Source organism: Protobothrops mucrosquamatus, unplaced genomic scaffold, assembly GCF_001527695.2.
Source record: "Protobothrops mucrosquamatus isolate PMUCROS unplaced genomic scaffold, P.Mucros_1.0 scaffold1778, whole genome shotgun sequence".
Classification (NCBI taxonomy): Eukaryota; Metazoa; Chordata; class Lepidosauria; order Squamata; family Viperidae; genus Protobothrops; species Protobothrops mucrosquamatus.
The window spans coordinates 38114-61149 of record NW_015387916.1 but is presented as its reverse complement, the minus strand read 5'-3'; the positions used below and the strand labels follow the sequence as shown (position 1 = coordinate 61149).

Sequence of the window (23036 nt, the reverse complement as noted above, 5' to 3'; positions counted from 1 at the left end):
CTTTGGACCAATCACCAGGAGACGGTGAGTTCTAGGGCTGCCTTAGGCGTGAAAGCTGGCTGGGTGACTTTGGGCCAGTCACCAGGAGACGGTGAGTTCTAGTTCCACCTTAGGCATGAAAGCCAGCTGGGTGATTTTGGACCAATCACCAGGAGACTGTGAATTCTAGTGCTGCCTTGGGCATGAAAGCCAGCTGGGTAACTTTGGGCCAATCACCAGGAGACGGTGAGTTCTAGTGCTGCCTTAGGCGTGAAAGCCGGCTGGGTGACTTTGGGCCAATCACCAGGAGACGGTGAGTTCTAGTTCCACCTGAGGTGCCAAGCCAGCTGAGTGACTTTGGGCCAGTCGCTTTCCCTCAGCCCTAGGAGGCAGGCAATGGCAGGCCCTCTTTTGAAATCTTTCCAAGACAATTTCAGGGGCCAGTCCAGGGAGTTGCCAAGAGCCAAGACCGTCTCACTAACACACACAGGTGTGCCACATTTCTCATAGGGACATCTTTGTGGCGTTGTTAGCAGGTGTCGTACAAAGGCCTATGCTTTGTCCTAACTCGGTTTGAACAGATAAATCGTCATTCCGGCACCCAGGGTGTCCCCGACAGTTATTTGAAAAGTGAAATTGGCAAGTGATAGACATACACATCCTGACTTAACGGAAGGACAGCTCGGAAGGATAACAAATCATCAATCATGGATGACATGGATTGGGAAAATTACTACTATGGTTCAGAATACAAATATAGGAACCCCGGAGTTCTCTGCTGAAGCTCTCCAGCAGGGGCTAAATAGAAAGAGAAACCGTAGTGTCTGTGATCACAAGTTACTCCTCTCTGGGGGCTGTTCTGTTCTGTTATGTTATGTTAATTTAATTTGTATACCGCCCTTCTCCCAAAGGACTCAGGGCGGTTCACAGCATATTAAAAAACAAATACTATACACAAAATACAAAAAATACAAAATACAAAAATACAGAAATACAAAAAATAAACCCCAATAAAAGCCGAATTAAAAACCAAATATTGCCAGCTGTGTTTCCGATTAAAATTACTTTTAAAATCATCCCTACCTAAAATCNTCCGGAATCATCCGGATCTCGGGGGGTAGTTCATTCCAGAGGGTGGGGGCACCCACAGAGAAGGCCCTCCCCCTGGGGGTCGCCAGCCTACATTGCTTGGCCGACGGCACCCTGAGGAGGCCCGCTCTGTGGGAGCGTACCGGTCTATGGGAGGGAATCTGTGGCAGAAGGCGGTCTCGGAGGTAGCCAGGTCCGATGCGGACCATCTTGACTAGGTTGCGAAGAAAAGCTTTCTCAGTGACTGATCCTTGGAAAAACTTGGAGTGAGCGAATTCCTTCCTTTCGTAGCTTATACCAGAAGAGAAGGCTAATTGCTTTCAGTGGCTCTGTTTTACTGCAATATTTTAATGCCTTGCTGTTATTTTGAACAACCCTTCCATTTACAGTAGCAAGATGTTTCCGATGTGTATGGCAAGTGGTTTGATACTTTCCCCCTGGACCCAACACTATCCTTCCTCCCTGTTACACCCCGTAGGTCTCTTCTTTTGCCTCCTACTTTTTCAGACCTAGTCATAACAGAGGGGATAGAATCAAGATCAGGCGAAGTATTAATACCACTCTACAATGCCTTGGTAAGGCCACACTTGGAATCCTGCATCCAGTTTTGGTCACCATGATGTAAAAAAGTTGTTGAGACAATAGAAAGAGTGCAGAGAAGAGCAACAAAGGGGATTAGGGGACTGGAGGTTAAAACATATAAGGAAAGGTTGATGGAATTGGGTATGTCTAGTTTAATGAAGAGAAGGACGAGGGGGGACAGGATAGCAGCGTTCCAATATCTCAGGGGCTGCCCCAAAGAAGAGGGAGTCAAGCTATTCTCCAAAGCGCCTGAAGGCAGGACAAGGAGCAACAGATGGAAACTAATCAAGGAGAGAAGCAACCTGGAACTAAGGAGAAACTTCCCTGACAGTCAGAACCATTAACCAGTGGAACAACCTGCCTCCAGAAGCGGTGAATGCTCCAACACTGGAAGTTTTTAAGAAGAGACTGGGCAGCCATTTGTCTGAAATGGTATAGGGTTTCCTGCCTGAGCAGGGAGTTGGACTTGATGACCTCCAAGGTCCCTTCCAACTTCATTATTGTTGTTGTTGTTGTTGTTGTTGTTGTTGTTATTATTATTATTATATAATTTATATAGCATTTTTTATTATTTTTATAAATGCTTAAAGTGGCGAATGTATCGAACGCTCCTTCCGGCTCTTATTTTCCCCACAACTACAACTCTGTAAGGTGGGCTGGACTGAAAGGGTGTGACAGACCCAAAGTCACTCAGCTGGCTTTCGTGGCTAAGGTGGAGCTAGAACTCACCGTCTCCTGCTTTCTAGCTCGGTGCCTTAACCGCTAGACCAGGGGTAAGCAACCTTGGCTCTTTTATGACTGGTGGACTTCAACTCCCAGAATTCCTGAGCCAGCCATGCTGAGGGGAAAGGGAGAGGTTTCCAAGCTGAGCCATGCTGGCTCAGGAATTCTGGGAGTTGAAGTCCACGAGTCATCAAAGGAGCCATAGTTCCCCACCCCTGCGTTCGACCAAGTTGGCTCTCACCACTAGGCCAAAGCACTACTGCCTTGCAATAATGAGCGCCCTATAATGAGAGCACCCTACATACCCTGAGATACACACGTCCCCTTGTAAACCAGCATACACAAATAGATGTCTGTGTTGTTGAGCTGTGAAGTAAGGGGGAAAGCAGCTCTATCCTTCTGACCCTTACACGACAACCCCAGATGAGTGAGTTGGGAGCACAAATATGAATCGGCAATCCATGATCATCAGGCTTGCACATGCAAAGCCAAGTCCTGCAAAGATCTCTAACATTCAAAGACAGGTCAGCTCTGGCCGATCCAGGCATACTTCGTATAGTCATCGGTCTTCAGTGGGCAAGTCCTCTCGAATTTCCAACTCTTTTTAAACATGCTCCTGGCTTTCAAAAGCAGGGGTATCCAACCTTGGCAACTTGAAGACTTGTGGACTTCATCTCCCAGAATTCCTCATCCAGCCATACTGACTGGGGAATTCTGGGAGTTGAAGTTCACAAGTCTTCAAGTTGCCAAGATTGGGCACCCTTGCTCTAGACCAGACATGCCAAACGCAAGGCCTGGGGGCCGGATGCGGCCCGCGACGTAGTTTCATGTGGCCCGCGAAGCCATCCTGGAAACAGTGCGGCGACGGCCCCCGCTGCCTTGGCCCTGGCCCAGGACAGCCGGGAGCCAATGCACAATTTTGTGGTGGCCATCTATGCTGAAACGCATTCAGTCTTAGCTCCACAAGGCCGTCCGGAAACAGCGAGGAACCAGCCCCTGCTGTGTCGGCCCCGCCCCCCGGGTGCATGCTGGGGAGGTGTCGCCCTTTGTGAGGAATGAAGAAATGGACCGTGCCTTGGCGCTTGCCCCGGTCCAACCCCCTTCTGCCAGAGACCCTCAGACTTGTCCCACTCCTGCCCAGGCCCCCACAGGCACCCTTGACGCGAACGATGTAGAGCTGGCCATGCCCACCCAATAGGCCACACCCACTCCATTCACACCCACCCAGTAGGCCACACCCACCCGTCTCCCCTGAGGGCAACCGCAATGCGGATGCGGCCCTCAATGAAATTGACACCCCTGCTCTAGATGGTTCCAGTAGGAGAGAACATGAGTAGCTGGGGGTTATTGGTTTCTTCTGAATGTGGTGGTCTCCCCGCAGGTGTTTCATTACCAGGCTAGGTAACCTCAGTGTTGAGGGGTAGTGAGGTGTGCTGTCTGTTTATACATCATGGGTTGTCCTGTCAGTCTTTGGGGGGGATGGCATTTGTAGGTTGACGAGGAAAGTGTTTCTTCCTTGGTATGTTGTGGTGGTGTTTCTCGCTGAATCTGGATGGTGGCAATAGTAGAACAGCACTTAGCAAGAGCACTCAGATGTGTATACCACTTCACAGGGCTTTACAGCTCCTCCCTAAGCGGTTCACAGAGTCAGCCTCTTGCCCCCAACAATCTGGGTCCTCATTTTACTGACCTCGGAAGGATGGAAGGCTAAGTCAACCTTGAGCCCCATCAGGATCGAACTGCTGGCAGTCGGCAGAGTTAGCCTGCAAATACGGCATTCTGACCACTGCGCCACCATAGCTCCTTGGTGTGTAGAGTGGGTGTGGATGTAGATAGGAGAGAGAAACACCCTCCCTCTCCCCCTGACTGGCACTTGGGAGATTCACCAATGGGAGCTTTTATCCTAATGCTAAATTGTTGTGATGGGCTAATTATGGGGAATTTCATGCCTTCGGTCGCTCCGTCCCACAGTCACACATATTGGTTCACCGACTGTTCCTTGTGAGTTTGTTATTCCAGCAGGATTGTCGTCGTGATGCTCTGGTTTTGTCAACCTATTGCTCCCAAATACCTATATTGATTTTTAAAGCACTTTTTTTTTGGGGGGGGAAACCCAGTCTTTTATTATTGAGTTACATAAGCAGCTTTGGCCACCGTGCCAAATTGGTTGACTTTTGCGTACCTGAAAAAATAATAGAATATCTCCCGAGGTCGTCTCTTGCAAGGTATTTAGACGTTGTTCCAGAGTGTCTTAAGCTTCAGGAGCGATTTAGTACTAAAGGAGGCATAAAGAGAGGAAGTAGAAAGACTCAAAAAGCCTTCGAAACAATGGAAGCCTTTGAAAGCCACTTTTATGACGGAACTTGAAGCAATTTGTGCCATTAATCCATCTTATGTTACACTCAATTTTACATGATTTTTCTCTTCTGTTCTTGCATGTTCAGATTGTCCTTGACTTACAGTCATGTGACTTATGACCATTTTTTTTTCAAATGTACAACTGTTGCGACATCCTTACGGTCACGTGATCAAAATCCGGACGCTTGGCAACCGACTCGTATTTATGACGATTGCCGTGTCCGGGGATCACGTGGTCCCTCTTTTGTGACCTTTTGACAAGCAAAGCCAATGGGGTGGCCAGATCCGCTTAGCAGCCGAACAACTGCAGTGGCAAGAAAGGTCCTCAAATGGGACAAGACTCATTTGACAACCGTCTCGCTTAGCGACAGAAATTTTGGGCTAAAATTGTGGACGTAAGTCGAGGACTACCTCAACTGTAAATACGGTTGCAAATACCAAGTGTCAAAATCGGTTGAAACATTGATCAATATCTTGGTTTTATTAACAAGGTATTATAGAGCAATTTTCTAAATTTTTGTTAATATTGTACAGTGGTGGTAATATTTAAAAGGCAATAGTACTAAATTCTCTCTTCCTGTATTGTAGGTACGAGTTGCGAATTCGATACTTACCGAAAGGATTTCTGAACCAGTTTACTGAAGATAAGCCAACGTTAAATTTTTTATACCAGCAGGTAAAAGCAAACAGACAAAAGTGTCATAGATTTTGAAAATGTTTTTCAAGAATGGAAAATATATTTTGCTCATGTAAGGAATGGTACCAACGTAGAATACTTTTAGTAAAAATACTTTATTTGAAATAATATTGTTTAGGGGGGGAAAGGGGATGTTAGGCTTGATATTTCAGTGCATTAACTGATTGGTTATTTTGGAGTCTTCCAGAATTCAAGTTTTATATTTTGGGTGAATTCTGCAAATTTTCCAGACATTTGCTGTGTAATGTTATCCATTTTGTCCCCCAGATGTTGCAGTGTTGTAAATTCTAAAACTGTGAGAACTTCAGAAATAATTCAGAAAAAAATTACTTAACAGTAACCAGAGAATTGGTATTCAAACATTCAAAATATCCAAAACTAAATTGACAATGCCAGGATAGTTAAGAGAAAGTACATATTGTACAGACAAAATATGGAGTAAATTCTGATTAACCTGATTTTTTTTAAAAAAAGATTTTTCTGCAAGTGTGGTGGAAAAAAAGAGGTACCAATGCTTTCTGTGATCCAGTTCTTAAAACACTAACACCTTTTTTTCAGTCTTGCCTGGAAACCTGGGGAAAAAAAAAGCCTAATTCAGTGGCTAGCAAAGAGATATATTACATTTGGGCAAAATCCAAAACTCTCATTTTCAAAGCAAGAACAGCCGTACAAAGTTTTAAAATATTTTTTGCATGATGCATTATTACTGGTTTGAGGAATACTTTATTTTTTAATTAATGTATTTTTTTTTGTATGGATGAATGGTACATACCCATTTCTTGATTATTCCAGCATTCTATATATATATATATTGTGATTTTAGACTGTTGTTTTGCTTGTTCTAGTATTTAAACTTCAGTGATCTATTATGATCTTTAGATTTGGGCTCAGCTATGAATTTGAACCCCATTCTATCTGGGTTGTAATTTGCTTCAATTAATCACCACAGGAGAGTAAAAGGAAGCCGTCGTGCAGCTCTCATTTTAGATGCCCTCTTGCTTAAAGCCATATTCTTTCTCGTGCTTTTGGAGAAGAGAACAAGGAGAAAGTAATAGCTTTAAGCACACAAATTCTGTAAATTAGAGAAAAAAACCATTTGAACGTTTTAAGATCGCTTGGTATGTAATTTTTATAAGGGGGTGAGCACGAATCCCCGTCAGAGAAATCCATTGTCTTTAGGAAACATTAATGGTAAGTCATGATTGTTAAACAAGTTGGTTTACACGTTGATACAGTGTTGAGATCAACTTTATGAACTATCAATCCATACTTGTGCAGCATTATAACAAAATATGTATTCATTAAGCAGCTGAGAAGAATATTTGCGTTAAAAACCTGTATTGAGTTGACACAACGCTAACTCTTGTGAAATTCCCGTGGAATCCTATGAATTGTGGTTTGGGGTGAGCGGTGGAATGCTTGTGAGTTCCCTAATTGATTTATAGATAATTGGTTTTGAGGATGGTTTGAGAAGTCAATTTTCAAGCGCTTTTTTTTTACAGTTGTAGATGTCATGCCTAATTTTTAGTATTCATTTAGTGATTATTGGAAGCTACAACAGCACTAAAAATAAAGCGACTTATGGCTGTTCCTTGTACTTGCGACTTACGACACCCCCACTGTTGCATGATCCAGATTTGTGCGCTTGGCAACTGGCCTGTATTTACAACAGTTGCAGCATTATGGGGGTCAGGAGATCACCCTTGGTGACCTTCCCAGCCAGCTTCTGACAAGCAACAAGCTGGATTTATTTAACCAGCTGTACAATTCACTTAACAATTGCAGTGTTGGCTTAAGAACCATGGCGAAAAAGGTTGTAAAATTGAGGGTGACTCACATTGCCTTGTTTAGCAATGAAAATTATGGGCCTAAATGTGGTTGTAAGTGGAGGATCACCTGTATGGCCGAGGGTCCTCGGAAGATTGTTTTAAAGGGTGGCATACAAAACTATAATATAAATAAAATACCATTTTTATAAACTTATTACTAGAGTCACTTCTTAGATCCACAAAGGTTACACAGGCCCTCAGCTTGCAACCACAACTGAGCCTAAAATTTCTGTTGTTAAGCGAGACAGTTGTTAAGTGAGTTTTTCCCCCTTCTGTGACTTTTTTGGCCACCGTCGTTATTAAGTTAGTAACACGGTTGCAAAGTGAATCTGACTTCTTCCCCCTTGATTTTGCTTGTCAGAAGGCTGCAAAAGGGGATCACGTGACTCGGGGACACTGCAACCATCATAAATGCGAGCCAGTTGCCAGGCATCCAAATTTTGATTGCATCCCCACGAGGATGCTGCAGTGGTCATAACTGTGAAAAACTGTCATAAGTCACTTTTTTTTCAGTACCGTTGTAATGTCGAACCGTTGAACAGCATTCCTGACAAGGGCCCCGTTTCCCAGGCTTCAATCTTTTCCCTGGCTATCTTTGTACCTGCTCAGCCAACAATCTTAGTTGCTGTGAAAGGATAGATGGGGGTCCAGCACGAGTCCGAAAGCTGGGAAGAGCAAATATCTCGTACCGGTGACCGACCCAAATTCGATTTTGCTTTATTATCCTGTCCTTATATTGTCCTTCATTCGTGCTCATGCGAATAATACAGATTTAAAGATTCTGAACCTGTCTCTTATCTGCTCCTCCCTTGTCGCATGTTGAGTTTGACAACAACTCAAGGAGTGGGAGAAGAGAGATAGCTGGGATTTCTCCGAGGGGGGGAAAGGACAATTTTAAAGTCATTTTAAAGTCATTTTGCGTTGCACAGTGCCTGTCAGCAATCAATTCCCGTCCCCAGTCATTAACATCCTCGCTATGGTGTGACGCCTGTAATTAGGGGGAAAATGTCAAAGATCAGCTTGTCTTAACGTGGAAACTGTGACCTTGTTGATGAGGCAGCTGAAGGCAGATGGCCGATTGCTTCGACTGTAAGACAAATAATATATTTTTTTTAAGTGCCGTGAAGAAAAGTAGCGTTGGCCGGTTTTGTGGGAGGCACACATATTTTGTACAATTATTCGTCTCATCACGAAGCTGGGGGAAAAGGCCAAGAAACGTGGGGAATCACTTTCTGCATTCTGTGTCTCAGAATTTATGGTGTTTTCATAGAGCTATAAATTCACAGCCATTCAGGAGAAGGTATGAAATTGGATTAGCTTGCTTTTGGAATGATTGAAATCTACAAGTTTTACACCATCATCAAACCAACGCGAGGGGTGCGATAGTTAGGGAAATGGCTACTTAAAATATTATGAGGACTCCTCGTTGATGAAAAAAAGGCTAAGCGTAGAAAAGCATAGTGTTTTATAGAAAGTACGGTACATTTTGCAGCTGTAGCACTTTCAGAATTTCAAGGGATGCTTCTCACAAGAAACAGTTAGAAGCGGGTGCAGGTTTGCGTGACTTTAGAAATTAGATCCAGCTAAATGAGAATATTTCTGAATGTTACTTGTTTAGAAACAAATAGTACCACCTATGTTTTTAAGCATCTCCTATCCAGTCCTTGAAACAGTGTTTGAAAGACATGGTCAGTCTTTCATGAAGCTCACCTCAAAATTGAGAATATAGAACATACAACAATAGGGTTAGGTGTCTTCTAATCTAGTGGTTCTCAACCTGTAGTCCCTGGGGGGCTGAAATGTTGTCAAGGGACTCCGCAAAGGCTTGAAGAAGTGTTATGTTTTAAATCTTGGGGGGGGGGGTGTCTGTGCCCATGGCCCCTGGCCACAAAAGCTCTTTAAAGGGGGGTCCATGCTGAAGAGGAGGTTGAGAACCACTGTTCTAGTCCGATCCTTTGCTCAAGCAGGAGATCCTATGCTATTCCAGTCAAGTGGCTGTCCAGTTTCTTCTTGGAAATTCAATTTTCAAAATTTAATTGCGGACGAGAGAGCTGCCTTGGCATGTGTTGCTTAGACCTGGCTGGGCACATGGTGGGTGGGTGGCCAGAAAGTTTCAGATTTGACACCAGCCACCACACTAGCGGTGGAGTGCCATTGTTCTGGAGACTGAGGATTGTTAGGGTGCTGCCCCACAGGTATGAGTGAACGTGAGATTGGGTCTTAGAGATCAGTTGGGATTTCTGCTACTGTACAAACCTCACTTTTGTGTACTTGCTTCCTTCAGCTTCCCTGCCACATCTGTTTAATGCCATATTTAGGTTGAGCTTAGGGTTCTGGGGGGCTTCAGCCCGCTTTCCCTGGCTGTGGACTTGAAGGCAATGTAGAAATTCAATGGCTGCCATGATGACTCAGCTTAAGTGGATGTGAGGGTTGCACATGCCTGGGTTTCTGGCCAGTCGTAATGTGATCTAGAATTGGAGGATATTATCATAAACCCTTGTCTAGTAGTACTCCATACTACTTCCTGTTGACCGCCTGGAGCTTACTACTGCATGCTCACACTCCACAGGAGAGCTAGATCTACTCATGTGGTCTTCCATGGACCCAAGATGGGTTTCAGAGGGAGCTTGTGGCTGTTCTTGTGGCTTGGTTCATGGTTGTGCATGAGATCTTGGATGCTTGGAACGAAGCAACAGCGACTTTAGATCTGATGGGGTCTAAGGTGGACTCTCACCGTCTGCAGACCTCGGAGGGCCCCGTGATTTACCAAGGACCTCTGGAGGATGAAACAACGCAACAGACACCTGCGGTGCTGCTGGAGCAAACGTAACTGGACAGAAGACGCTTTATTAGGGTTTACTTTGTAGCATGGAAAGCAGCAAATTGTGATTATTTCATGCCCTTATTGCTTATTGTGCTCTCTGAGTTCGTGGAAACTTAATTTCTACTGGGCCAGGAAAATATATGCCAAGGTCATTGTGAAGACTGTTCTCGGCACCTAATGGGTAAAATGGCTCTTAGCTACACTCCAGCTGAGTTGTACTCAACAATTTGGAGATTCACAGAAGGAATAGTTTGAACATGATGTGAATCTTACACAGATTGTAGCCTGCTTGGAAAAATGTTGGATGATTGCATCTGATCTTTGAACGAAATAGTCCTTGTATTTGAAATAATACTGGTAATTGACTTGTGTTTATGACCCATCCCTGCTTGCTTTGCTCTTAGGTGAAAAATGACTATATGCTAGAGATAGCAGATCAGGTGGACCAGGAAATTGCCTTGAAGCTAGGTTGCCTTGAAATCCGGTAAGACCACCTTTTAAATACTCATTTCTAAATAGAACAACTTACTTTAATCTCAGTGTCCTAATCAATATGCTCAAGTAGAATCTTCGAAATTTATTGTAGCATAAACAGTAGAATTTTAAAATGTGGACACTTTTATGAAAACAATGTTATGCTCTATCTGTTCCATTCAAACCTAGACTTAAGTAACTTTTTAGCTAAGCAGTTAATTTCAGGTTTGAAAATAGCGTTAAAACAGCCACATTGTGAGTTGACTCTAATTTGTGAATGGTAAAGATTCTGGCTCATCTTTCAATAATAATTTGTTTCTATCTCCTGCAGTAACTTCTGGCCTAATGTTTCATAATTATTGAAAGAAATAGTTTTGCAGAGCAAAAGACTAGGAAAAGCAAATTCAGGAACATTTGAAATTGCTTATTGCAAGGAATAGAATCCTTCTGGAGCTAAGAAAAATTGGTCAAAATTGTTTAACATGAAGAAGGACTTTTCTAAAAAAGGGGGGGGGATTTTTGAACTTCATAGTTTTTTTCTATCACCTTTCCAGGCTTAAGCTCAGCAAAAGAGATTTTGTGGTACCCTACTACTGTGCAGTGAGTTACTAAAGCTGTCAAGTTGTAGATTTTTCTCGCTATGAAAGGCCACCACTTAATAGGAAAATTAAGGATCCTTTTGTGTAAAGGATCTTACGCATCTCACTTCCTGGTTGGGTTGGAGGAAACTTTAGATTGAGGGTTCCAGACAACAGTTGCTATTCATATATTTTACCAATTTTAAAATCTTACACACATCACTCTTCAGTTGTATACTAGGATGTTGAGTAGAACTTGACACTGGGATTTAAGTAACATGTCCCCAACTTTCAAATCTAAATAAACAAAAGCATAACAAGAAAACAAAGTTAGTAAGTTCCCATATAGTATAAGAGCAAATTTTAGAATCCCTAAAGCATATGTTCATTGTTCATTATCTTGTAGTTTACACCGTTGTGTTAATTCTTCAGCTGTCTCGTATAATAAGGCTAGGAAAGCAGCAATCAGTATGAAATTAGTAATAAACCAAGCAACAGAAAAATTAGGATAGGAAGGAGAGACCAAATTGCAATTTTGAGTTCAAGTCTCAGAATAATGGTGCTTTCCGAGAATACTAACGTTACTAGTGAGTAGTAATGGGAATAATTAAAATTGAATTTTTAAAAGGGGTATACAGATGAAGGTCTAGGGAACACTGTAGCTGATGACCCAAAATTTGATCTCTTAAAATCCTTCAGTCTGTTCTCCCCAGAAGTTCTTGAGCACTTTAGAAGGACCTTTTCTGCCAGAACTAGAACAGAGCTTGGCTGTGTGGACAGAGGAGCAGCAGAATGTAGGAATTGGATGAAACAAGCTCTAAAATTATTTACACCTGGCCAGAGCTAGTTTAGTGGGAAGTATAAATTGTCAGTGAGATTTACTACAGCAGAACTCAGCATAATTAGAGACTGTAACTTTAAGAGTATAGGACCACCATTTTAGATTCTTTTCCACAATGAATATTTCATAACACCTAAAGTATGTCAGTTAAGTGACATCTGCATCCCTTATCCTTTTAGATTGCTGCCTGACAGGTCCATCACATCGCTCATTATCAATCACCCATCACTTTAAAAACATTAAGAGTGGATATCCATAATCTGACATCACAAGAGAAGAATTCATTCTGAGTTTTATATCTTTACATGTACTGCAGCTATAATTTTAGATGTTATACTTTGAACATTTTCCTTCAGTCACTGGGATGTGAAATATATCTCCAGTTTGAGGTTCAGAAATCTGCAGAAAGTTTTTAAAACTTTATAATGATTGATCTCCTGTATGTTTAGTCCAACAACGGTGTGTGTGAGTGTGTGTCCTGTTAGGCATGTTTCTGAGTGTTCCCAATCATCTGTGCTTTAGTTTGCCTAGGTAAGTAAATAGATACATTTATATTCCACCTTTATAATAATATATAAGCACTCAAGGCAGCTTTCAGTAATAACAGATAAAAGCCAAAAGCTGAAACATAATTGAAATCAGATTTGAAATCAAGACAGTTCAGCTTAGCATTTAAGAGCGCTGCCCTTTTTTTTTTATAATTTCAGGAGATCATACTGCGAAATGAGAGGCAACGCATTGGATAAAAAGTCCAACTACGAAGTCTTAGAGTAAGTATGTGGTTGCAGTTTTGTTAGGACAACATTCTTTTGAAATTCAAATTCTTTCTGTTAGAACAGAGGTCTTCAAACTCGGCATGCTGGCTGCAGAATTCTGGGAGTTGAAGTCCATGAGTCACAAAAGGGCCGAGTTTGAAGACCCCTGCATTAGAAGGAACACAATTGTTGCTCTTGGAAGTAAGAATGCAAAGGTTGTCATTATTGTTCTAATTAAGGTACGATGAGAATTTATAAAAAACCTAGTGAATTTTTGACCTCTGAGCTTATTGAAGAAATAAGAGCTCATTGATTCTGGCTTGACTGAGACAAATTGGATGATTCATAGTCTGAATCTGGTGATACACAAGATCATCCCTTTTTTTTCCTTTTTTTTGGGGGGGGGGGTCATCTGCATTCTGTTAATACGTGTGGGATCAGCTGGTTAGAAGCCCTTTGTCATGTGTCTGAGTAACGAAACACTTAAAAGGACTTTCAGGCATGTTTTCTCCTAAAAGCTTTTATTAATGTTAAAGTACATCAGCACGGCATGGGGGAATGCTTAGAACTGCTTATCTTCCGGTACGCCTAGCATTCCAGACATTGTCCACTCCCTTATTGTAGGGTCATGGTTCACATCTTCCAATCAACTTGAAAGATGTGATTTACTTCCGGTTTCTTTCTCCCGGGCTATCCCTATGCTCCTCCCTCTCTCCTAGTTGCTGGTTTAACTATATATATACCAGACAGTTCTGCACATTGTCAAAGCAAGAATATACAGTATTTGCAGCGTTGACACCCTTTTTACAAAATGATTTTTCCGTAGGTGATTTTCGGTTATGTGATTAATCAGTCATGGGACTAAGTGATGCTGAGTTTTTAATTATTTATTAGCTCCTGGAAATGTACAGCCTGTGGTTTGGTCTCTCTCTAACTCTGCCCTCCCTGTCCTAACCTAGAATGCAGTTAGCAGAACGAATTGCCCAGCATGGATTTTAAAAAGTCATTGATTGACATGGGCTGCAGAGGGAGTTCTAACCAAATTTCACCAAAGGTCTTGAAGAGCTTTGCATCCAGTCCCACAAAAAAAAAAGGAGCTGTTTTGCTGTGGCCATTAAAGGGTGGTTTTCTTTTCATTGCCTTTAAGGCAAGGCTTTTCAACCAGGGGTACGGGTACCACCTGTGGTACATTGGCACCTGGCAGGTGGTACGCAACCATCCTAGAAAATGGGGGGGGAGGGGAATGAGCTGAACCGGTGGCAGCACCGCACAAGCCTGAGCGAGAGACGGCTGGAGCTGCAGGGCTGTCAGGGCTCAGCGGAAGTGCCAGGATCAGTGCCGCTTTCCAGCTGATCGGCGCTTCTTCGGGGCTGTTAGGGCTCAGCGGAAGCGCCAGGATCAGCGCCAGGCTCCAGCTGGAGCTCGGCACTGATCCTGGCGCTTCTGCTGAGCCCTGAAGAAGCGCCGATCAGCTGGAATGTTGCAGCCTCTCCAGGGTCTTGTGATTTACATTCAGATGCTTGGCAACTGATTCATATTTATGACGGTCACAGTGTCCCAGGGTCATGTGAAGTGACCAAAACCTGCTGCAACCACCCAGCAGACGGGGGGGAATAAAAACCAAACACCCCCCACCCCACCCCCGCTGCCAATGCTCAACAGAAATGTTCACAATGAAAACCTCGGACAGGAGGAAGAGCATGGCCGGGTGGGCCGGCAGGTGTCTTGCTCGGCTGTGGCTTGGGCGGCACTTTTTTCAGTGCCATTGTATCTTCGAACAATCACTAAGCGAACTGTTGTAAGTCGAGGACTACCTGTACTTCATCAGTTTTTTCCTTTTTTTTTTTTTTTTTTTGGTCATCCAGTTTTTGACACCTTGCTAGGTGATTGGTGGTACTTGGATACTGCCATACCCTAAAAGTGGTACAATGGGTGAAAAGGTTGAAAAGCCCTGCATTAAGGGATTGGTACCATCACAAGGTTCCCTGTGATGAGCAGGAAATCATCCACCATGACTGCATTTATAACTTCAAAGGAAGCTTTGGGGGTCTATTACAAAGAATCACCACTAGCCGGGTGATCCAGATTGTTAAATAGGGACAGGAGAGAGTGAAGTCATATATTTTGGATTTTAAATTACTTGTAAGAGATGTAAGGCTGGAATGACTTGGCCCTGATTGACTGGTTTAGAGAAGGGCTGGTTATAGATCTGGGAGATGAGCTGGGAAGGCAGGGCACACCCCAAGATTTTTTTGGGGAGGAAATAATGTTTTTTAAAAAATGAATTTGATTGACTATTGGCATCTGTATTTGTATTCTAGCACAATTCTTCTAAAATATAGTGTATTATTATTTCACATTGTTAAAACGCACAACATTTTTCATGCTTATTTCAGGAAAGATGTCGGTTTAAGAAGATTTTTTCCAAAGAGTTTACTGGATTCAGTAAAGGTAATGTTGCATTCTGCTCATATATTATTGGACCCTAAGTTTTGATCATTCTATTTTTGGCTCTTTCCAAGTGTGCATTTTATTTCATCCATATATATATATATTATTTATATATATATTCAAAAAAGAGAAATGACTTTTCTAATGACTTGTAAAATCTCCAAACTGGAACCAAACATATGTGCTGTTGTATCAGGTGTTTTCTACTCATTCCTGGACTAGGTGGAACCACGTTGTTGCTATGTGGCTTGGATGTGGTGCATACCGTACTAACATCTGTCTATTTCATTATCAAGGCCAAAAATCTACGAAAGATGATACAGCAAACGTTTCGACAATTTGCCAACCTCAATAGAGAAGAAAGTATTTTGAAATTCTTTGAGATTCTCTCACCGGTATACCGATTCGATAAGGAATGCTTCAAGTGTGCCCTTGGAGTAAGTATGGTGCTTTCAACTCCTTGGACACCGCGCAGAATAATTATTCTAATTTTAATGTTGAGTTTAGCACTTTATTGTTAGCTTAACTAGACATATGGGCTGGTTCTTTGCTTAAGATGCTACTAATTTTTCTTTATGTGTGGATGATGAGTATGCCATTTATTTTTAAAACGTTTAATTCTTCTACATTTCTGACAGATTGGGAGTTTAGGAACTGCTAACTAGATTAAAGGTTATGGAAAAGTGGAATTATTTTAAAATGCAATATAAAGGCTAGCTAGGGTAATAGTAGGTAACTGTGTCTCATCTCCCTATTGTTGGGCTTGGAGAAAGGATTTAATTTTGAAAAAAATGTGCGATGGTCAATAACACGTGTGGCACGAGGTTTACAGTGACCACTGAAGCATTTGTGCCTTCTGCTTTAAAAATGGGGTAATTCTTCAAGGTGTTGGGAGTTATAGCATAGGAATATTTATTTAAATTATTTATATCACTGCCCATCTTACAGTAGTGGGTCTGGGTGGGTTACAAGGATTAAAATACAAACCACAACATATAACTCGTGGTCCCTAAGGTTAAAACAACAATCCTAGTGACTGAAAAATACATCATCTTCAGCAGAGCTCCCTAATCCCCAAATACATTGTGAAATCAGTTCTTCGGTCTCTTCTGAAAGGCTAACATAAGTGTACTCTATTAAGGGTTTATCCAGTGTTCGAAGTGTAATTTATTAGTCAAGTATCAGTTTGTTTAATTGGGTGATAATCAAGATCTTTATTCAATGTTCAAACGTTTTCTTCCCAAACGTTCACCGCTTCTTTTCCATATTATTAACCATAAAAGTCCAGCTGGATTATTTCAGTGGAATTGGCCATCGGTCCAGAAGAAGGAATCAGCTACCTTACGGACAAAGGATCCAATGTAAGTCCTACAAATGGGTTAGATGAATTCACATCTGAGCAAATTTTCAAATTTGCCGTTAGTTTCTGTGGGAACTGGACCAGTATTGTTAAGGAAGCTTATTTTTTTTTTTTAGCAGAATACGTAGACCTAAGAAAGGAAACTGAATGATACTGCTTTTTCTTCTTAATTCATAAGCGTTTCTCATTCAGTATGATTTTTAGCTTTACTTCTAATTTACTGTCACTTGTTTTACAGTTAATGCATTTTTGCACTTTCAGTACATTTTTTTTTTCATCTTGTTTGAGAGGTTGGATTTTTATTTTACGGGGATATTTTTTTGTAAACATATTACTTAGATTTAAGGCAGTTTATGTACTGGAAGCGAAGCAATTCCCAGAATTGCAAGAACACAAGCTGGCGATCAGACGAGGAGGGCCAAACTCATTGGCAGCCTCGCCTTGCAATGAACACAAAGACATATACATTCAATTTTGCTGCTGTTAGGATTGTCGGATGAGCAGGCACAAAAACAGCCAGGGAAGTGATTGAAGCCTGGGAAAGGAGCCCTTGTCAGTCAACAGGATGCGCCCCCAAGTTTATCAAGTACTTGGTAGCACAGGAAATAACAGCCAATGACTTAATAGCCAGCCAGCAACACCCCAATCTACATCTAAAAAGCCACATACAACAGGCACCATATAAATACTTCACACATAACTGCTCAAAACATACATTCAGTTAGAAAGAAGATCCCTGAGGATGGGCTCCAAGCACGAGTCCAAAAGCTCGGAAGAACAAAACTTTGGTCCCGGTGACCAATCCTGCAGCATTATCCTGGGACACGTATATCCGCCTTCATTTGTCAAAACCCAAAATGCATTATTCGTATTCCCATGGTAGGTTTACAGTCAGTTTTCATGTGGGCTCTGGGCCAAAATTACCCTCACTAAACAGCCAGCTGATCAGGCAAACTATTGTCAACTATTAATTGTTTCTTTTGCCCCATCAGTAGCACGTAAGATGGACACGGGGCATGGATAACAGTGAAAGCCAGTAAAACCACAGGAATGCTCAGGAAAATAGAATTTATTTGCACGTACCGTGTTTTGTATCTGGTGGTGTTTCTGCCCGCGCTGGTTCTTCCTCATCATATTTTTCTTCTGTTGTTCTCTAGCCCACCCATTTGGCAGATTTCCATCAAGTACAGACCATCCAGTATTCAACTAATGAAGACAAGGACCGAAAAGGAATGCTCCAGATGAAAATTGCCGGAGCACCAGAGGTAAGTCTGTGGATGCTTCTTCTGGGCAGGCAGAAAGAGCAAGCAAATTCCTTCTGCGTGTTTTTATGAATAAAGGTCGGTGTGGATGTCCCTATTTCATACTATAAAAACGTATGGGATAAATAGATTATGTTTATATATATATAAAGAGCTAGACCGCAAACTCGGAGCCAAACCAAAGCCCGGTATACTACATCACAGCCTTCTGCTCTGGACATCACATCACAGAACTCAGGAGGTTACAATGCTAAAGCTCAGGATGTTACAACACAGCCAACCACCCAGGATGTTGCAACACAAAACTCAGGATATCACTACACTAGATCTCAGGATGTCATCACACAGCCCATTACCCAGGTCGTTACAACACAAAAGACTAATGGGCACACAGCCAGCACCTCAGCTACTCAGGATGTTACGAAACAGCTGAACAATCCGCAAACAATAACTCCAACACAGCCAACCAACCCACCTACAGCAACAAAGCTAGCACTCCACACACCCCCACCAATATTTATAGAGAGACGGCAGCTCCGATCACACTTTGCTCGCACAAGCACAAAGCCGAAGACCCCAGCCTGAAGATGACGAGTGGGACCTCGTCGAAACGTCGCTATATAGTAATTTCCTGATTAAGGTTTTATATTTACTGGAGAACAGGATCAAAACCATAGAAGTTATACCATCAGAATAAGTGGATTACACACTTCTACTGACCATTGGTGCTATTGATTTTTATGATCATTTAGGATGATGTATGGAATTTAAAACAGGACTGCCCCTTTTGGGTACTCGTCAATACGTTCTTTTTCACAGAAGTTGCTGTAAAGACAAAACTGGTAACTGGCAAAACAATGGAACTCGGGAGTTAATTTGCCTGCTTTAGCTTTATGCCTGATGTCATCAGTAAGTGAATAAAAATGGCAGGGAAGAAGTAGAAAAGAATGTTATTTGAGAACTTTGTTGTTGTTAGTTGCGAAGTTGTGTCCCACCCATTGCGACCCCATGGACAATGTTCCTCCAGGCCTTCCTGTCCTCTACCATCTTCCGGAGTCCATTTAAGCTCACACCTACTGCTTCAGTGACTCCATCCAGCCACCTCCTTCTCTGTCGTCCCCTTCTTCTATTGCCCTCCATCTTTCCCAGCATTAGGCTCTTCTCCAGTGAGTCCTTCCTTCTCATTAGGTGGCCAAAGTACTTGAGTTTCAACTTCAGGATCTGGCCTTCTAAAGAGCAGTCTGGGTTGATCTCCTCTAGGACTGACCGGTTTGATCGCCTTGCAGTCTGTGGTTGGATAATCCTGATTTGGAGGATTTTGCTTCTGTCGTGAACTACACAGCATTGATGGAACAGCCCGGGAAAAGCTATCCTTCATTTAAGGCTGCCCTCTCCTTCGTTGCTGCCATAAGCTTCCCTTCATCATTTTATTTGCGTTTGGAAATGATCCAGCTGGAACAAGTTCTGAAATTGACTTTTACATCCCTTCCTTGGTCTCTTTTCTCAGATTCTCCCCATAAGAGCAGTGATTGGGCTTCTTGTTACTTTACAACAGTGTTTCTCAACCTTGACAATTTTAAGGCATGTGGACTCCAACTCCCAGAAATCCACAGCCAGCAATGCTGGCTGTGGAATTCTGGGAGTTGAAGTCCACACGCCTTAAAATTGTCAAGGTTGAGAAACACTGATTTACAATAACACCAACTAATCAAGTTTGTCAAGACTACAAAAGACTATTTCTCGATGTCTTTTACCACATAAACACTGTTGGAATATCATAGAGTGGTACCTTGGTACTCAACTGCTTTGAAACTCATTAAACCTGGTATTCAACACATTTTGACACCAACATTTTGTCCCAATATTCATCGTTTTGTTTGGTACTCAAGATGGAACGTGTCGATGTCAGCTGCCTTGTGACTCATTACGTTATTCCATATGGGATAAATTGCGGCAGGGCAGGCAGCGCAGTTTGAGTTGCAGCCCCCATATTACGGGGTAGCCCACCTCTTGACAATTAAGTTAAGGTGGGATTTCTGGCCTTAGGAAGCGACTAAAAACTGAACTGTCCCGGAAGGCATTGGAACTTGTTACTTTCATATGTTTGATTTTTATTTTTTTTATGTTGCTTTTAAATTTTGACGTCAACCACCCTCGGAGTGATTTTTTGAAATAAGGAAGAACAAAAAGTAGAATTGGTAACTAGTTGGATACATGAAGATTAATTTTGAAATGTGTAGAGTTTGCTATATTTTTTTCTATCCTGCTCTATGGAGTAGAGAGTTGGTCTCTGACTGAAGGCCACCTAAAGAGACTAAAAGCATTTGAAATGTGGATTTACAGGCGGCTGTTACGTAGAAGCTGGGTTGACAAGATCAGAAATGAGGAGGTGATCAGCTGCCTGGGAAAGCATCAAAACAATTAAAAAAAGGAAATTAGAATATTTCGGACATGTGATGCGACACCCAGAAAAATACGGCATACTCCATTTAATCCTCCAGGGAAAGATGGAAGGCAAATGAGGGCCAGGCAGAAGAAGAACATCGTGGCTTCAAAATCTAAGGGACTGGTTTGGACAAAACTCAGCAGCACTTTTTCGTGCGGCTGCTGATAAAAACAGGATCGCCAACTTGATCGCCAACGTCCGATAACGGATATGGCACAAGAAGAAGAAGAAGTAGAGTCTGTGGATGCATCCATGCATAGAAGTCCTCTCATATACCTGGAAGGCTTATTCTCTTCCTAGAACAAAATTATCATGCTTCTGTTAGCATCGGCACCAATCTCGGCGGTCACACATTTCACACGTTATGTACTCGTTGGGAGTTCCTCCAGATGGAGAAATTTAAGGCATAAGAACTGGTGATTTTTTTTCCCCAGCCCTCCGAGTACTTTTTTTCTCTTTACTGCCTCTCATTTGCATGCTCTTCTCTGATGTAATAGTTCAGCAGCTGTGCTAAATGTTTGTGTCTGCAATAAGGCCTCTTTGTTCAGTGCACTATTTTTTCCCTCCCTCTCTCTCTTGTAGCCTCTGACAGTGACAGCACCGTCCTTAACCATTGCAGAGAACATGGCGGACTTGATAGATGGCTATTGCCGACTGGTCACGGGGGCGACACAGTCTTTTATTATCCGACCCCAAAAAGGTAAGAGGAAACATTTTGCGTAAGTGTTTTTGTCGTGGTCACTTTTTTGTGATGTCCTATAATTGAGAAGAAATCAGTGGCAGCACCTCTGCATGGGTAACTGATCAGATATATAAGGAGATAAAGGTCAGCAGGATTCTGGTAACGTGTTTTCAGATTTGCAAATTTTATTAAAAAGGTACAGATTTTCCTGAAGTACAGCTTGCTTCTCCGAATGCATGGCCTAAGATTGTGGGTTGTTTTAAATAAAATTTGATAGAGTAAAAAAGTGTGACCAGAGAGTCCTGATCGTTGACTAACATAGCACACCTCTTACAATATAACTAGATAAAAATACATACAATTTCTGCAAGAGACTATATAAAGGCAAACTAAAACAGCTATTCCAGTAGTTACGGTAATACCGTAATTCTGTAAATGATAACACTTATGTGTCACTCGCTTATTGAATAACAATCGGTGCCCACAATTCTCTTCTTTTCTGCCCATGACTTGTCTATCTCTGTTTAGTTCATAGTTTTGTTTGGGTCTGTAATTGTGTAGGAAATTCTCCTCTTGACACTGACATTAACTGCTCAGATATAATTTTGTTTCTGTTTGCATGTGAATCTCCTCCTCCAGAGAGTTAGTGAAGCTTACCTGATTCTTTTGTCCCCATCACAGAGACCATGGGGAAGGAATTAATTTGGCTGAGACGTATTGATTGCTCCAAATTGCCCATATTTGAAAAGGGATTCTAATTTTAATCCTGTTGTTAGAAATCCAGCCTTGCTATTATTAAAAATTATAGCGGCAGAAATAAAAACCGATACAAGCTAATAAAATAAAAGAATAAACATAAAACTAGAAAGTGCAGGAAAAATATAGGAAAGAAAGGAAAAGAATAAAGAAAAAGAAAAATATATAAAGAAACGACTTTCCCCTTCATCACAATAAATATAAACAATTTCAGTAACTTATGTGTGTATTTATTAATATGGGGCAATAAACATGTTTTTTTTTCTCTTCGTTTAGAAGGTGAACGAGCTTTACCATCCATACCAAAGTAAGTTCGAATGTTTTTGTTGGAAATTTTAAAACATTAAACTGAATACATTATTATGTGGATTTATACTCTGAAGTCTCTCCAAATGTAAGCAGTTGCAAATGCTGAGCATAAGGGAAGACCCATACCTAGTTCAGTGTGTGAGATTGAAGACTTTGCACACACAGAATTTTGCATCCAGACCTCAGTTTCTATTGCTAAAAGGATTTTGGTAGAATGGCTTGATGTTGCCTTTTGCTTCAGAACCCAAGAGAACCAGTTTTAGATAGGGGGTAATACTAAAATAAAAATAAAAATAAAAATGGAAATAATATAAGAAATGGTTGCGGTATTATTCCAAATGGAGGCGATACCATTTTTATATTCTCCATTGTTTTAAGTAAACTATATGTGTGTACAGGTAATCCTCGACTTAACGACCACAATTGAACCCAACATTTCTGTTGCTAAGTGAAGCATTTGTTAAGTGAGTTTCGCCTCATTTTACGACCTTTTCTTGCCTCCGTTGTTAAGGGAATTTGGCTTCCCCGTTGACCTTGCTTGTCGGAAGGTTGCAAAAAGGGGGTCACGTGACCCCTGGACACCGCATCTGAATTTTAGTCACGTGACTAAGGGGATGCTGCAACGGTCATAAGTGTGAAAAACGGTCGTAGGTCACTTTTTTCAGGGCTGTTGTGACTTTGAACGGTCATTAAACGAACTGTTGTAAGTCGAGGATTACCTGTATGGGTTTAATGCCGGCTCATTTTATCTTCCTTTTGCCTGGGAGACCAAAATTAGACCTAATTCAATTATCTGAGGACGCATCTTGACCCAATGGGATTGGCCCGTCCCACTCACTCCAGTGGAAGAGGCCCACTCCAGACCCCATTTGCCAAAGAAACCTGGGCCCCCGATAGTGCTTTATGCTTTATGAAGAGGAATATTAGTAGCTCTGGGTTGAAATGATGATGTTAACTAGTTAGGGTAGTGAAACGTCTGCAAGAAAACAAACAAGCTCAGAGAGCACCAAGGACCCCACAGTCGTCGTCGTCGTCGTCGTC

The 23036-nt window shown here is 42.0% G+C and overlaps 1 protein-coding gene across 1 annotated transcript in view; it reads left to right on the top strand.

Annotated features, from left to right (window-relative positions):
- PTK2 (protein tyrosine kinase 2) overlaps window positions 1-23036 on the top strand; it is a gene marked incomplete at its 3' end in the record, with an annotated part of 120768 nt that overhangs the window by 61282 nt on the left and 36450 nt on the right. The window contains exons 4-12 of the mRNA XM_015823123.1: window positions 5320-5407; window positions 10486-10565; window positions 12682-12744; window positions 15126-15180; window positions 15477-15617; window positions 16464-16541; window positions 17698-17805; window positions 20831-20948; window positions 21963-21993. Coding sequence (XP_015678609.1) covers window positions 5320-5407; window positions 10486-10565; window positions 12682-12744; window positions 15126-15180; window positions 15477-15617; window positions 16464-16541; window positions 17698-17805; window positions 20831-20948; window positions 21963-21993 — 762 coding nt within the window. The remainder of the gene's footprint in view (window positions 1-5319; window positions 5408-10485; window positions 10566-12681; window positions 12745-15125; window positions 15181-15476; window positions 15618-16463; window positions 16542-17697; window positions 17806-20830; window positions 20949-21962; window positions 21994-23036) is intronic.